Source organism: Nematolebias whitei, chromosome 3 (genome assembly GCF_014905685.2).
Source record: "Nematolebias whitei isolate Nwh7 chromosome 3, NemWhi1, whole genome shotgun sequence".
NCBI classification, from domain to species: domain Eukaryota; kingdom Metazoa; phylum Chordata; class Actinopteri; order Cyprinodontiformes; family Rivulidae; genus Nematolebias; species Nematolebias whitei.
In genome coordinates, this window is record NC_056500.1 from 22,937,425 (window position 1) to 22,954,527 (window position 17,103).

General features: G+C 38.5%; 1 protein-coding gene across 1 annotated transcript in view; it reads left to right on the plus strand.

Moving 5' to 3' along the window:
• tle2b (TLE family member 2, transcriptional corepressor b) overlaps nucleotides 1–17,103 on the plus strand; it is a gene marked incomplete in the record, with an annotated part of 103,630 nt that overhangs the window by 29,500 nt on the left and 57,027 nt on the right. Inside the window, 1 exon segment of the mRNA XM_037698127.1 lies at nucleotides 12,269–12,313. Coding sequence (XP_037554055.1) covers nucleotides 12,269–12,313 — 45 coding nt within the window.

The following is a 17,103-nucleotide window of genomic DNA, read 5'->3' on the forward strand; positions in this document are numbered from 1 at the left end:
TAACCCTGAACCTAACCATTACCAGTACACACCTAACCCTGAACCTAACCATTACCAGTACATACCTAACCCCCCAACGAGACTTCTCATTTTTGGAGACCTGGCTTTGGTCCCCATAAAGAGCAATTAATCACCACAATATATGATTTTTTGTAAAATTGGTCCCTACAAGGTAACCTGAAAAACACACATGCACACACATGCACACACACACACACACACACACAGTCCTTGTGAGGCATTTCCCATGATAAAACGTCACCTTGGCTTAGACCAACCTCCTAAAGTTTTACAGTTTGTGCAAAATATATTGCCATTACTTGGAGGGGGCAGAGGGGAGACAACAAATATTTCCTAAAGAATTGATGAGTGGGAGGAGGTAAGTAAACAAGTATGAATGAAACCAGCTCATTAAGGGATTCAGGATCTATGAGTCTTGTCCTGGTGGTGGCAGTGCAGTGTGAACGAGATCAGTAGGAGACATATGTTATGTGTGCAGTATGTTTAGAAGAGCAGCGTTGCAGTGTGATTTGACACAAGAATTACATGCAACCATTTTTTTTAAATCTTAAATAACTCTCTTACTGAACTGACATAATGAAACAACAAAAATATGGAGTTGAAAATGACACTGAGTGAGATGTAACTGCACAGAGTGCAATAAAAACAATTTGAAGCTTCACAGCTTTTACTCCCTTCAGGTTCTTGCAAATGGAGCTGCGTATATTGGACACGTCAAGCGTTTGGAAAATTACAAACACTGTTTTGGCTTTGTGATGATTCCTATTTTTAAAAGAAAGCTGCTGAAGTGTGAAAATAACTTGAATATAATAAGAAACATCAACAGAAATACTTCCACAAAATCAGATCAAATTAGGTGCGTGTTTTGTTTTCAATATTTAAATGATACATTTCATAATTCTTTGACCTGCTGTAGACCTTTAATACAGTTCTTTTACTCATGAAATTGTTTGTTTGGATGCTTGTTGCATCTTTTTGCTCACCGTATTGAATGTGGGGCTGAAATACCTTTGCTGTGTGTTGTTACCTTATGTGGAGAACTTGGCTAACTGTAAGCATGTTTTTTTTTCTTTTTTCAAATTAGGATGATAAATTATGCAAACATGAAAACACAAATTCAATATTCAAGACTAATTATATGATTGTTCTTAAGTATTTCTTTGTTCTGAATTTGACTCAGTTCAGTTTGATTAAAGCCTTTGCAATAGGTTTTAATGTATTATTTGCTCTTGGTAACAGGTTTGTGACTATCAGCTATCTAATTGTATTAGCTTTGTTGCCTTTCATTTTAGTGAGTAAATGATGGTGCATTGAATGATATAAATCAGGATGCTGCCGGGCAAGTTTGCTATAAATGCTCTGGTGCATGTACAATAATAGCAGATTACTATGTGGATATGAACTGTTATTGTAACAAAAAACTAAACCCTAACGAGAAATTGATGGGTTAGACATACTATAATCACAGCTGCATTGTGTCCGTGTATGATTTTGGTCCTGTATTCTTACTTTTTTAGATGATTTAAAAGCAAACAGTATATAAAATGCTTAAACAAATGCATGCATTCTTCCTCTCCTGTGTTTGTGTTCTTGGTGATGTCACCCACTTTGGATAAATGCCTTTTAAGGCTGAAAATGCTCAACACAGACTCGCACACGTGTATACATTACATGTGCCCCTCTGTTTGCTGCACAAAGAAGAAAACTCACACAAAGCCAAAGATCTTTTACCGAACCTTGAATGAGATATCCGTCATTACAGAAGAATCGTATAAGAGCAGCAAACTGTGGGCCTTTGGGGTATAGTTGGAGGCTGGAGGAGCAGGAGTGGATGAACCAATTAAAACGGGACTACAGCAGACAAAACACACTGTAGTGCTGCCGTTTTATGTGTGCAGAAAGAACTATTAGTCATATTCTGCAGCTGTTATTGGACCCTAATGTAGACGTTGTGCAACTCTTACTATAGCACCAAAGCCACAACTTAAACAGATGTGTTACTATGTTTATGGTATGTGTTTGAAAATGTTTGTAGAGTTACACTTCATACTATATAAATTAGCATTAGTCCATACTGCACAGGGTCGAAATGCAAATAATTTTCACAGTGAGTTTCAACGAACCTGACGCCCACAGGTTTTAGAGTGATGTGCAGATGGTGCAAATATTATTATACAAATACACTTCTTCGCTGTTGTCTGGCCTACACCCACTGGACAACTGTTACTACGTTTTAGTCATTTTGCCTTCTCTATCTGACTCATCAAAGGAAGTGCTGACGGTTAAAATAACATAATGTTTAGTTGGAGCGTGTTATCAGCGTAGTTTGGTGATGCTGTAACTGTGGCTCATATATTATGTCTCATTCTTCTGATACGTAGAATCCAGCTGCTGTCCATATTAAAATCTCTGTTTTCTGCTTCTGACTGAATAAATAACTTTTCACAACTTGACTTGACGTACATGAGACAGAGTATAACCTGAATCCTGGAGAATGTTTTTAAAAAACTGCCTTCATTAAAAGTGTGCCCAACACCACATTTTCAAAAAAATAAAAAAAATGTATCTAGAGCATCAAGGAAGTTAGATATACTGTTAAACTATTCAAATAATCTAAATTCAAGTGTGATAATTAAGTAAAAATGGTGGTGTTTGTTGGTAAATCCAAATCCTCTGTCTGTAGATGTAACTATATTTAATTCTGGCAGGTTGTTTGAAATTGAGCAAAGTTTGTATTTTGATTTTTATGTGTTAACCTTTAAAATAATTAAAAATGACCATATTCTGTAAATATTGTGGAGCATACTACTAACATGTATAAACAGTAAATTACCAGTTTATATCAACATGTGGAGTTAAGTAAACATTAGAGTGGTTAGTTTTATTGAGCATTGATTTGTTAATTTCAACTCCTGGATGGCAGTTAGATTTAACACGACGTAAAATATGTCAAAACTTTCAAATACGTGTAAACACTGTGGTAAACATGTACGCAGAGTTACTCCAACTGTTCGCAGTATCATTGTACATAAAACTGAAGCTCTTGAAGTACATTCTGCCTTACAGAGCTCCAAACTATCATCAACTGTAGGTATTACTATTTTAAAACCTGAAACCTAAAGATTATTAAAAGCTGATAGAAGTGTATTTACTGGTAATGATTTTTCTATTCAGTCTGAGCATCATGATCTGATGCATCTAAGACTATTCAGCTGTGGCCTTTTTTTTTGTTGCAGTTTTTTCATCAAACTTTCACTGCATTTCTTTTGATAATGTGGAGCTGCTGATTTATATAAACGGTTTAATAAGTGAAATGGTAACGATATGTTACTCTAAAAGCTATAGCTCTTAAAGGAGATTAAAAAGAATTCATCATCTAGATCAATAATTACAACAAATATATTGCTGAGCCTGTGATTTTTATTCTTTCTGTGCAGTTCTCTGCACAGCCACCTGCCATAAAGTGGAGTATTTCAAACCACATGTAAAACTGTTAGTAAGACTTTTATTATTATTATTATTATTATTATTATTGTTATTATTATTATTAAATGATACTACTATAGTTTCTTTTTTGGGATTTAATGCAGTTTATGTTCAAAAGAAATTTGTTTAGACAGACTTTTATCTCATTCAGACGTTTCTTTGAACTCTTTAGATGATGGTCCACTCTTTGAGAACCTCTTCTGATAAGTACTTAGCTTCTGTTCGGATGTTCACTCTGAAACTACAATATGTACAGTAGTCCCTCTACTTCACCGTTCGACATTCGCAGACTCGTAAGATTGGACATGACACACAATTGGCTGATTGATGGATGAGCCACACAAGTGGCATGGGTTGTTTATTTAAAATAATTTATTTTAAATGATTTAGCACTTGTATGCAGCCCACAGGTGCAGGGAGAAGCTCCCTCTGCAACCTGTCATGATCTCTCTCTCTGCCACGCCCACATTTCTGCTCCATGCTGAAGCAGCTTTGTGAAGGGTTAACCATCTGCTGTCCAGCTGCACCGATCAACTTTTGTCTTCCAACTTAAAATTCAAAGTATGTCACATCGTAAAATCATCATAATTGCCAATATTAGAGTATTTAAATTTAAATTGGTTATTTACACATAAGGAGGGAGATTGGGAGTGAAACCTGACCACACTAGGAACAGGATAACAGAGCGTCTTTTCTATAGTTGTACCTTTACATCTGAATGTACAGTCAGCTGGGGCAGCTGTGGTGCAGTGGTAGGGCAGCCGACTTGAGACCAGAAAGTCACAGGTTCAACTCCCCGCCATGTCCACATGTCGTGATGTCCTTGAACAAAATGCCTAATCCCTAACTGCTCCCCAGGCGCTTACATAGCTGCCCACTGCTCCACCTGGGTGTATCTCTGGTGTGATAGGTTAAATGCAGAGCACAAATTTCATCGTTGCATAGAAACACAAAGATGACGACACTTACTGTAACATGTTCACTTTCAGTCATCTCATTTTACTCCTTTAATGAAGACAGCTGCTCAGGTGAGTTGTACTTACATGATTGAAATCAAACACGGAGGCATTGGCTTTGTTTCGCTCAGCTGTTTGTGCATTGCGGAAAAAGTGATTCAACGCATGACAAGAAAATGCCAGGGAGGAAAGAAATGAAAGAGCAGCGAGTGGAGTAATAGAAATGAAAAGTAATGACAGAGAGGTGGAGAGGCTGATTGCAGCTAGAAAGTTAGACTTAACAATGAGACAAACAGGACTGAGTTAAAAAGATGAGGAGAACCGAGGAGAGGTGCAGTGATGGAGAGGTAAGGAGAGAAGCCGGTGATAGACGTGGGGAAAGGAGAAGGGAGAACAAAAAGAGATGCCACATGTCTTTCATGTTGAGAGAGCTGCAGGAAATGTAGACCTGGAAGCACAAAGGGTCTACTCAAGTGCGTTTAGTCCTGTCTGCTTTAATGTTCTGCTTTTAGATGCATGTCTCTGTGTATTTTTCTATCAGAAGGAGATTTGTTTTATGAAAGCAGTTCTATTTTTTTATCCAGTTTGTTTGTGAGGAAACTGGAAAGAACATTTTTGAGCTCAATAAGAAGAGAGAGGCGAACAAACAAATATAGTGGTCTGCAACAATTAGAGAGAATCAATAAATAAAGGTGTTGGAAGGGAAGCATGAATGAACTACAACTGATAAAGATAACTTAAAGAGTAAAATCTGAGAATAAAGTGGAAGAGATTAATACAAAAATGATGCAACAGATGGGTTAAAATAACAAGTCTGTAGAAGAGACGTATAGGGAGAGCAGAGAGGGACAGAAAAAATGTGAAGGGGTGGATAACTGATGGAAAAGATGTTGACAGGAGAAAGTGAGAGAAGATGCTGTGGAGGAGGACGATGACAGCGCTCAGCAAGGAGGAGGCCTCAGTGAAGCACAATGACAAACTAGGTCATGGTCTGGGTCATGGTTAGAAGGGAGCAGCAAACACTTCTCATCCAGACCAGCTAAACGTCATCATGATATCACGTGTTGTTGTTGATAAATATGTTAAAACTCACACATCCACTATAAGCTCTGAGCATGCACAATTTGGTTTGAGAGATATTTGTAAAACAATGGTCTGAAATATACAAACCGGATTCCAAAAAAGTTGGGACACTAAACAAATTGTGAATAAAAACTGAATGCAATGATGTGGAGATGGCAAATGTCAATATTTTATTTGTAATATAACATAGATGACAGATCAAGAGTTTAATCTGAGTAAATGTAACATTTTAAAGGAAAAATATGTTGATTCAAAATTTCACAGTGTCAACAAATCCCAAAAAAGTTGGTACAAGTAGCAATAAGTGGCTGGAAAAAGGAAATTGAGCATATAACAAACAGCTGGAAGACCAATTAACACTAATTAGGTCAATTGACAACATGATTGGGTATAAAAAGAGCTTCTCAGAGTGTCAGTGTCTCTCAGAAGCCAAGATGGTAAGAGGATCACCAATTCCACCATTGTTGCACAGAAAGATAGTGCAGCAATACCAGAATGGTGTTACCCAGCGTAAAATAGCAAAGACTTTTAAGTTATCATCATCAACCGTGCATAACATCATCAAAAGATTCAGAGAATCTGGAACAATCGCTGTGCGTAAGGGTCAAGGCCGTAAAACTCTACTGGATGCTCGTGATCTCCGGGCCCTTAAACGTCACTGCACCTCAAACAGGAATGCCACTGTCAAGGAAATAACAGAATGGGCTCAGGAATACTTCCAGAAAGCATTGTCAGTGAACACAATCCACCGTGCCATCCGCCGTTGCCAGCTGAAACTCTACAGTGCAAAGAGGAAGCCATTTCTAAGCAAGCTCCACAAGCTCAGACATTTGCACTGGGCCAGGGGTCATTTAAAATGGAGTGTGGCAAAATGGAAGACTGTTCTGTGGTCAGATGAGTCACGATTTGAAGTTCTTTATGGAACACTGGGACGCCATGTCATCCGGACCAGAGAGGACAAGGATAGCCCAAGTTGTTATCAACGCTCCGTTCAGAAGCCTGCATCACTGATGGTATGGGGTTGCATGAGCGCTTGTGGCATGGGCAGCTTGCATGTCTGGAAAGGCACCATTAATGCAGAGAACTATGTTCAGGTTCTAGAACAACATATGCTCCCATCTACATGTCATCTCTTTCAGGGAAGACCCTGCATTTTTCAACACGATAATGCCAGACCACATTCTGCAGCAATCACAACATCATGGCTACGTAGGAGAAGGATCCGGGTACTGAAATGGCCAGCCTGCATTCCAGATCTTTCACCTATACAGAACATTTGGCGCATCATAAAGAGGAAGGTGCGACAAAGAAGGCCCAAGACGATTGAACAGTTAGAGGCCTGTATTAGACATGAATGGGAGAGCATTCCTATTTCTAAACTTGAGAAACTGGTCTCCTCTGTCCCCAGACGTCTGTTGAGTGTTGTAAGAAGAAGGGGGAATGCCACACAGTGGTAAAAATGGACTTGTCCCAACTTTTTGGGGATTTGTTGACGCCATGAAATTTGGAAACAACAGATTTTTCCCTTAAAATGATACACTCTCTCAGTTTAAACTTTTGATCTGTGATTTGTGTTCTATTCTGAATAAAATATTAGATGTTGGCACCTCCACATCATTGCATTCAATTTTTTTTCACAATTTGTTTAGTGTCCCAAATTTTTTGGAATCCGGTTTGTATTTTTTTAAATTATTGGTTATTTTAGGTTGTATATATATATATATATATATATATATATATATATATATATATATATATATATACTGTATTTTTCACCCTTTAAGTCATGTTTTTGTGCATAAGTTGCATGTCCTGTCACTTATACGCCAAAGCAACATATTTATGACCGTTTTCATTCATACTGACTGAAAATGTTTAACACTACCATTTTCAGCCAATAGATCTCGCTCGAGTAGTATGGCATGCCTTGTGTCATGTAATAGGTAAAAGTGGCTATTAATGACACAATTGACTTGCCATATCCTGCCACCTTCGTCCAGCTTGCCTGGAGCAATCGTCAAATCAGCTTAATTTTGCTGTGCCATTCGGGCGAAATGCAGCTAATTTGACCATTGAAGTGCATTTATTAAGTAAAAGTTCAACTGAGACACACCTTTGCTATAATGTTGAGCAAACAAATATTTGTTTTAGGCGCTTATCTTGTTAAATTTCAAAGAAATACGCAGTGTTCCTCCTTCCTGATTTCCTCTGTGACCACACTCTCTACCCCCCCCCCACCACCACCACCACCACCACCACCACCACCTACACATTTACATTAATGCACATGATGCTCTCGTCCACTGGACCTGAGGAAAATGTGAAAATTCACACCTACAATCTGGGCCTACTGTTAATGTTTGTGTGTGAGAGCTTTGTTTTTCAACACTGTTGCAAATGTCAATCACTGTCACCTGCCTGCTCTGACATTCCCACACATTTTATTCTTTGCTTTGTGGGAACCAAGACTGAGGTTCTCACAATATGGGGATGGGACACACTCAATATAGCTTTTCTAATGTAGTTCCTTGTGACAACTGATCAAGATGGCTATGAAAATGTCTTCTCAGATGGTCTTTCAAATGATTTTTAAAGAGAGAAGCTTTTAATGATGAAGAGGAAGAATTTTCATAAATGTTAGGAACCCATTTTTGAACATTCAGAGTAGGTGACTTTGAAGAGGAGGATGAGATGGAGCATCAGCTAGTGCCAAAACAAATGAGTCACAGGGCCAGCCCATCAGCAGCTAGTAATTGTCAAAGAATAGAAAAATCCAATGGTTTTCTTGCCTAGGAAAGTCACCACTCATGGCTGCCGGTGTTATAAAGATGCAACCAGAGCCAACTTAGATGGCAATTTCCCATGCGCAGGACATCAAGTTGTCTTTTGAGCTTTTCATCCCAGATTCCATCCAGAGCATTATTCTAGATTGAAATACCTTTGAAGGAAAAGTGGAAGGAGATGGACCAGGGTTATTGTCCTTGTTGGTTTTCAGGTCCAAAGGGGTATCCACCATATCTCTGTGGGATGCAGAAACTGGAAGATAACTTCTCCATACAACACAAAACAGCTGGATGGCAGAAAGACAAGCTTGCTGCCATCAGGACAAGTGGGTGCATTCCCTCCTTCTACTGTACAACCTTGGGCCTAATGTCACTGATGATGAGGATCTGATGCCATTTAGGGGCCACTGCCATCAAAACCTGCAAAGTATAGAATAAAGATTTGGGCAGCCTGTGCTTTGCCATTAGATACTTGAAACCTACAAGTTGACACAGATAAGCTGGAAGGAGGACACCCTAAAAATTAAGAAATGAGAGGCATCCTGGACACGACTCAAGGCCACATCATATTAAACTTTTTTTTTTAACCTCACATAAGTTTTGACAGGAGCTCCTTTATGAAGAAACTGACCATTGTGAGAATTATATCAATAAACAAACTTACAATTACAAAAACAAATCCCCCCCAAACCAAGAAGCATTTACTTTGAAAAAAATACAGTCTAATAACAGTAATAGCAACTTTTAATCAAATGTATTGTTTATATTGCTTGTAATAAATCTCCCTAGTATTTTTTGTAGATTTGTTTGATTGAGTGTAATTTGAAACAACAAAATACACCAGGTCCACCAGATGAACAAACACTTGCTGTGTAACAAAAATTTGAACACCACACAAGGGTTGAGAAAAGATTTTCATTGAATGAGCAGGGTTGACTCACAGTTCAGCTGTTCTTCATTTTTATATGTAGAGCTCAAACATGAGGAATTCCACACACACTGTTTCTGACTCAACTTTAATATATACTTTGGGAGAAGACTGACATTGCCACTGAAGCAGTAAAATATGTCAGAGCATGTCACAGCCTGAGGGGAAAACCAGCAAAACACATGAAAATGTATTGAGGCTCTTCAAAATCCGCCTTGTGGTTTAATGTTTATTTTATTCTGTCTGTTATATCTTTAAAGTAATATTACATTTTATGTGTGAGAAACTAATACAGAGACCTTTTGATTTATTTCACGTGGACTTTGTGCTATAAATAACAAGGTTATATTGGGCTCTGTCATACTATTAACAGTGAAGCGAATCTGCATTTAAGCAGCATAGTGCAAACATGGATTAATTGACGCTCAGAATGATTGCAGGAAAATTATGAGTCGAGTGAAAGAATATCTTAAAAAGAGGAGTGAAAGACCACCTGACTGCCGAAAAAAGAAGGCATGGAATAACTAGAGAGAAGGAGGGGAGGTAGGGGGAGACAGCCCGACAGTTCCTGAAAGATAGAGTCGGAGTGCGAGGGAGGAACTGAATGAGGAGGGGAGTAAATGGAGGGAGGAGAGCGCTCGAGTGAAAACGTGCAAGAGAATACAGAGGGGGAGGAAGAGCCATGTTTCCCTCTCATCAGTCAGAGCGGTGCCCATCCTGTGGCAGAGGATGCCTTTGTCACCATGACGAATCCCTGCTGTCTGTATTCGACTCACCTCCGAGAACATTACCGATGCACACACGGAAACGCACACAGTGCAGGGAGAGAAACATATATTAAGGAAAGACATGCAAGCAGCTGGGGTAACACACACACACACACACACTTCTGTCAAATTTACACAGGGACACCCAGGTGCACAAACACATGTATATTGTGAGAAAAGCCTGTTTGCCATGAATTTATTAGGTTCCTAACCTTTATGTGTGTCTGTGTTTCGTTTAAAGCACAACTTTGTGATTATTTTACCGAAAACAGTTTGAAAAATATCTTCTGATAAGTTAGTTGATCATGTGATTTGTAAATCAACAATTAAGTACCAGCACTGTGGCACAACTGGTGGAGCTGCTGCCTCTCAGCGAGCAGGTCCCTGGTTCAAATCCTGGTCCGGGGGCCTTTCTGGGTGGAGTTTGCATGTTCTCTCCGTGCATGCGTGGGTTTTTTTCCGGGCACTCCGGTTTCCTCTCACAGACCAAAAACATGCATGTTAGACTGATTAGTAACTCTAAATTGTCCCTAGGTGTGAGTGAGAGAGTGAATGTTTGTTTGTCTTGTTTGTCTCTATGTGTCCCTGTGGTGGACTGGAGACCCGTCCAGGATGTACCCCGCCCCTCGCACAGTGATTGCTGGACATGGGCACCAGTGACCCAAAATGGAAGAAACGGGTAAAAGATAATGGATGGATGAAACTATGAAGTGTTTTATCTCTTTGTGTTGAATTAAACTTTCCAAGTTGTTTTTGTTTAAATAAATAAATGACAAAAGTCAAGTTTAATAGTTTGGTAAGAACTCGTATCTAAAAGTAATTTCTTGTGAGTTTACATCAGTTGTGACAGAGTACGTTTTAACAACGTGCTATGTGAGTTTGGTGTGTAAGCTCATGAAAATGCTGTAAAAGTCTGAACTATCAGGACAAACTGCAGGAGAAATATTTAATGTTTTCTAGAAAAGCAGCAAGTGCTTCTGTGTTTGACATTAAATATGCAGAGTTTTCCATTTGAATTAAATTTAAATGAATATTTTATTATAGGTAAATCAATATTGGAACGTTTTAGTCAAAGTATTTAATAATTATTTGTTGTGATAGTTTAATCAGTGATGTGGATGCTAAAATCTGACCACAGGTCTTTGCTCTATTCCTTTTATCAGAGGAGGTATTCTTTCCTTTGTAACTTTTGAGGCTTTGAGAAATCATTTATAGCCACAGTAATCGCTCAGCTGCAGGTGGAGTTTTGATTTGATAACAGCTGATGGAGCAAACACTGCGATATCATCAAATGCATCATAAAAGAGAAAAGTATGGTTTCATTGAAAAACGAACAAAAAGTCACAGAAGACTTTTCTTTAATAAAAACTTTTTTATTTTCTTCATTCTTGCGTCTTATAGAGATGTATTTACCAACATGCTCCACTTATGACACTTAACTGATGCTTTTGATTGTATTTGACTTGCAACAGACTTAACAGGGTGATCTATGTAGCAAACCATCCACAAGAAATGGGTCATACAAGGAGCCTGCAAAGTAGAATTTATCAAATGGCACTGAAATGGGAGGGTAACAGACTTGTTTAGTTATTTTTCTTCTGGCAGCTTGATGCAGACTTTTCTGAAGCTTAGCTGTAGTTATGATACAACAGATGTAGTTTTGGCTGATGTGGTATTCCAGCCACATTGTTTTGTGCAGATTTACACTTTTGCATCACAATGTTGTTGTTGTAAATGTCCAGGCACAGACCTCTGCTTAATGCCACAGATATGATAGAGATTTTTTGTTTGCATGCATTACTCACGCAGAAGCAGGGATGCTATGGACACAATATCCATTCACAGTCTCATTATTCATACATACATTGATATTCATTGGCACACCTACTTAACAGCAAGAAAAGCAACATCCACACACAGTCATGCTCATTTGACGGCTGTGCACGAGCAAAACAGTAAATTGGTTAAAAGAAAATGTTCACTCACACTCACACACACAGAGTCATTGATGCCACATAACTTTCACCAAGACCTCATTACAGTGAGACACACACACTTGTTCTCCACACACACATACACACACTCCCATTATTTCACTCTTCCTGTCTTTCATGGAAACCAACGTGATAAATAGCAACATATGCCAAACAGCAGATGTCCAACTGGAAATACTGGGTAAAACTGAGTGTTGGTGTGTTGTGAACAGAATGCCAACAAAGCTGTCTTTTGTTTTTGTCTCCGCAGTACTACGAAATGTCCTACGGTCTCAACATTGAGATGCACAAACAGGTAAGAAAAATAATAATCACGTTCGGGTGATTTTGTTTTGTCAAACTGTTGCTGGGATACTTGGAGCTCAAGTGTGTATGTTGTTTTGTGTGTGTGTGTGTGTGTGTGTGTTGGGGGGCGGGGGTTACTTTGTGTAGATGCTGCTTTAGCAGGAGGACGTTTTATTTTACTTGAACAATCATTGCCCACAAGTGTCATTTTGTGTGGGTTGGGTTACAATATTTTGTTCTTGTTTTCAGTAACTCCACTAACTTATTTCAGTGTAAGTAAACTGAAGGCCTTGATTCCTTCAAGGAATACATACTGCTTGAATGCCCTTCATGCCAAAGTTGTAGACAAAGATCCTTTTTTTGTTGACAAATGAAAGAGATGTAGCCATTTTGATCAAACCTTCAAAATAACGGCATTTGAAATGTCACACTGAAATTACGTTTGTGAATGACCCTCAGCTATGTCAACTTCAAATTTCAGCTCAATATTTGTAAAAGTGACTGAAAAGTAGTCTTTTTTTGAGTTTTCTAAGGTCAGTTGTCTATTGTGGCCATTTTTAAATGGATTTGCTTCAAAGGTTATTCAGTTGTAAAAGCATATCCACAAATTATTTACTGAACGTTTCAATGAAACCCTCCCTCATGAGAGATTTTGCTAACAGACAGACTAATAAACTAGTTAATGGTAAAACTTTAAACAAACTTCTTGTCCAGTCTATCAGCGGACAGAATATGTGTTGGCTCCTACCACACCAGACTTTAGGCCAATAATAAGTTAATAGTTATAGTTAATTTTGTGAGATTTTTTTTTTTATTCAAAGTTTTATTAAGGAGCAACACAAGAATTGTGTATGCTTCATCATTTTACATCGTACAGATACATATTTTGAAAATCCCTTTTCTATTTGCTGTATTAATCTATGCAGTTCACATTTTCCTGTAATTATAGTATTCAACACCTGGTATCTAATACTCCTTTTTTTAACCAAACACAAGTAAAATTTAACAATTTATAACAACAATACAGAGTAGCTAAAGAACAGCGGGTGTCTCTTAATTTTCATTGTTTGGTTTCAGATCTAGTGTTCAAGAAAGTCTACCATGGTTTCTAACAATCCTCAAATTTGTTCTTTTCCACTTTCATTGCAAATTTAAGTTCCTCCATCTGACGAATATCTTGAATCACATTTATCCAGTCTTCTAGTGTGGGTGTTTTGTCATTCATCCACTTCCAAATGATTGCTTTTTTATTGGCAGTTAGCATACACTGTACTGTAAAACCCTTTTACACTGCCGTGTTGTTGTTTTTTTAAGGTTACCATCTTGAATTTTACCATCTTGAATTTCTTTGACTAGAAACATTAATCAGTTTGCATCCACTGATGGTTTTTCAAGAGTGTCAATAAAATTTGTCCACACACACAGACATGGGCAAAAACATCCACCATCACTTTTCTGCAGCAGGTGATAAAAAGGTGAGCAAACCATGAGCAAAGTGTAATGTTCTTTATTATAACACAATTAGCTAAAACCGTTCAGAATATACCATAAAAGCAGTCCAAGTAGTTGTTACGTTCTGTATAATGACTGTAAAATCAACCCCCAGAGCTTTTATATCAATGCTAAGACTAGGTATGAGGTCAGAACCAGTAGAGAAAGGTCATTGTAAATTTTCTAACGTTTCCACTTGTCCTTGCTGGTATTCTTGAATGAAGACATTTGTCTCACAAGCAGAGTGTGCACTCAGGAGCTTGTGACTGCTTGTCAGTCCCCACACTAATTGCTGTCTGGGTCACGCTTGCCGAAGAGGAAGACAGTGAAATTGCATTCGGAGAGACCGGCAGACAGCCAGATAGATGTCGAGGCAGAAGGACAAAAAGGCAGACAAGCAACCTGTTCTAGTTTGATAGAGCTCCTTGCAGATAGACAGAATCATTATCCAGTTGAATGGCATTTCCTTTAAGGTGACTGCCTGTGCCTCCCTCCCTCTCTGTATCTATCTGTCATGCTAACTGGCTCTCTTTGGTAGAGTCAGATGCTGTCACGGAGGACAAGACAAGAGGGGGTTTATTTTTCACTTTTACAATGAGCTCTTGGCGTACACCTTCAGAAAGCAGCTCATTGTTTGAAACGGTCCCTGAGACGCCTTCAAATGAAAGGCTCCATGCTCTGCTCTTTAACCTCATAATCTTTGTGTCATTTAGCTATCAAGGTAATTATAGCAGAGAGAGATCAACCACTGGCTTTCTGCACAAACACTGTGTGCTGTGTGCACACAGCTTCAAATGACTGCTGGCTTAAGTTGCTCCGATCCTTGTGTTAAGAAGGAGCCTGTTCTCTTGTAATGCTGCTGTGTTCAAGGTGAGGCATCGTTCATTACGCCCTGTTAAAACACTCAAGCCCAACTTTTACAATCTTCTTCTTCAGCTGTGCCGTTTCCATTTCACTCTTGTTTCCTGCTCCAACGCCACATCCAATATGACTTTTTTATTCACATTTTTTAAATATGTTTTTACATCAGATTTGAGCTTTTACTTTGAAATTACAGTAGGGCACTATGTTTGACACTGAGATGATTCTTGGTTCAAATCTTGGATCAAATGTCCTGTAAGTACAATGGTAAATGGACTGTACTTATATATCATCTTTCTATCTTATCAAGACACTCAAAGCTCTTTACAACCCAATCTGTCCTCATGTTCCCATTCATACAGCACTCTACTAGATCTATACAAAGAATAATCAGTGCTTTAGATCACATTCATACACTGATGGGACACACAATGGAGGCAATGAGGGGTTCAGTGTCTTGCCCAGAGACACTTCAACATGTGACTGCTGGTAGAATCGAACCCCCAACTCTTGCACTGGAGGACGACTGCTCTAACCACTCAGCCACAGCCGCCCCCAAATCAAGTTCAAATCAACAATCAGGCCATATGTATTTTGATATAAACACTCTGTAGCTGAATGTGTTGTGTGGTTGGTTGCTGGTTTTGTGGTGTTGTACTCCCACCTCCTGCACATGCATTAATAGCGAGGATAGGTTCCAGTAACCCTCAGCATAACTGAAGGTGGTTTTCACTGAGCAGGGATTGTTGGAGAGGAGTTGGTGACCAACCATCCAGAAAGTCATGTGACCACTTCTCATTTTCCAAAATCATGACTTTGTTCAAGGATGAGAAGAATATTTTGTGGCCCACCTCCACCCACGTCACACCTGCATCAGCCATATTTGTACCCACTTTGGCAGCCGCCCCCATGTTTTGGTCTACTGGAGTACACATTCCTGTTGTTCCAGACAGACTGGAGACCTGTTCAGAGTGTCCCCTGCCTCTCGCACAGTGATAGCTGGACATGGGCACCCATGATCCCCATGACCTGAAAAGGAAGAAGCAGATAAAAAATAATGGATGGATGGATGGATGGATGGATTTGCCTCCTACAGTATGTTTTCTATCAGAGGAGAGCTCCCATGGAGGTGGCAAAATGCAACTCTAGCGCTCTGAAGACAGGTTGGAAACTCCCACTACAAATTAAAAAAAAGTTTTAGAAACAATTCTATTTTAAGTGAATATTTTTTGCACAATTACTTTTGAAAGTGTTTAAAATAAAATAAGAAGCATGCACACTTTGCAACTCATGGGAGAAAATTGAGAACGTTTTGAGACACTTTGGATACTCATTCATTCATTCAAACTTTATATAAACTGTACTGTTCTCCAACTAGTCATCAAAAGTCACAGTCCTGTGAGCTATTACCTTAAGCAGGTATAGAAAAGGCGTAATAGATGTTTTTGATGCCACTAAGCTCTTAGGACTATAGACGGATTTTATTAAAGAAGACATATTGTTAAAAATTGTATTTTGAAAGTATTTCAAGTGTTGTGCTTGAAATCATACATTTGTCCGTACCAAATCAAGTTTGGGAAAACGTGTATTTAAAAAAAACTTTCTTTCTGCACTTAAAAATATCTCATTCAGTGACTATGTCACACTGAAATAGTTAGTTAGCTTCTTCATTTTTATTTTCTCCTAACTTCAATTAGTAATCATGCTCGATTTACCCTTCTTGAGAAAAGTGAATTCAAAGCTTTTTTGCTTTTGATTAGTTTTATTATTTTTCGTTGTAAATATTTCACTTAAATGCAACAAAAGCCAAGAATCATAGTACCTGAAACAAGTCCCACATTGAATATTTTACACAAAGATGAAATTAAGTTGGTATTCCATATTTTACCCTGTAGGTTAAACATCGTCACTGTCGGGCTAAAACCCCAAATTTCAAATTTTCATCATTTTCATATTTTTAAATATATTTGTGCATTTTTTAAATTTCTTACAACCAAATTCCATGTTTATGAATGCATCGTGCAAATCCAGGTTTAAAAACTTTATAGTGGAATAATCGTAGATTAATTGTGCCAAACAAAATGTTAAACTTTAATCACCTCAAGACAAATACTTGACTCTGCAGGAGGAGAGCAAATTAAAGATCCAGAGGGAGGACGTGAGATGGCTAATGGCAAAACCAACCTGAGCTGAACTGTCAGTTCTTGTTGCCAAAAAGAGGAAATGTACTGAGGTCCTGGCTGCACCTCTTAGGCATGATAGAAGAGGAGGGGGTGACAGAAGCAAGGACGCCAAGTGAGTGGTGAGGCTGGAAAATAGACTGAGCAGAAGCGGGGAAAACATGTTGTAAGGATGACAAGAGACCAAAAAGCTATGTTCAGAAAAATAAGTCAGAAATGAAATGACAAAGAAATGGAATGACGTCAGAAATAAATGAAGACGATGCAA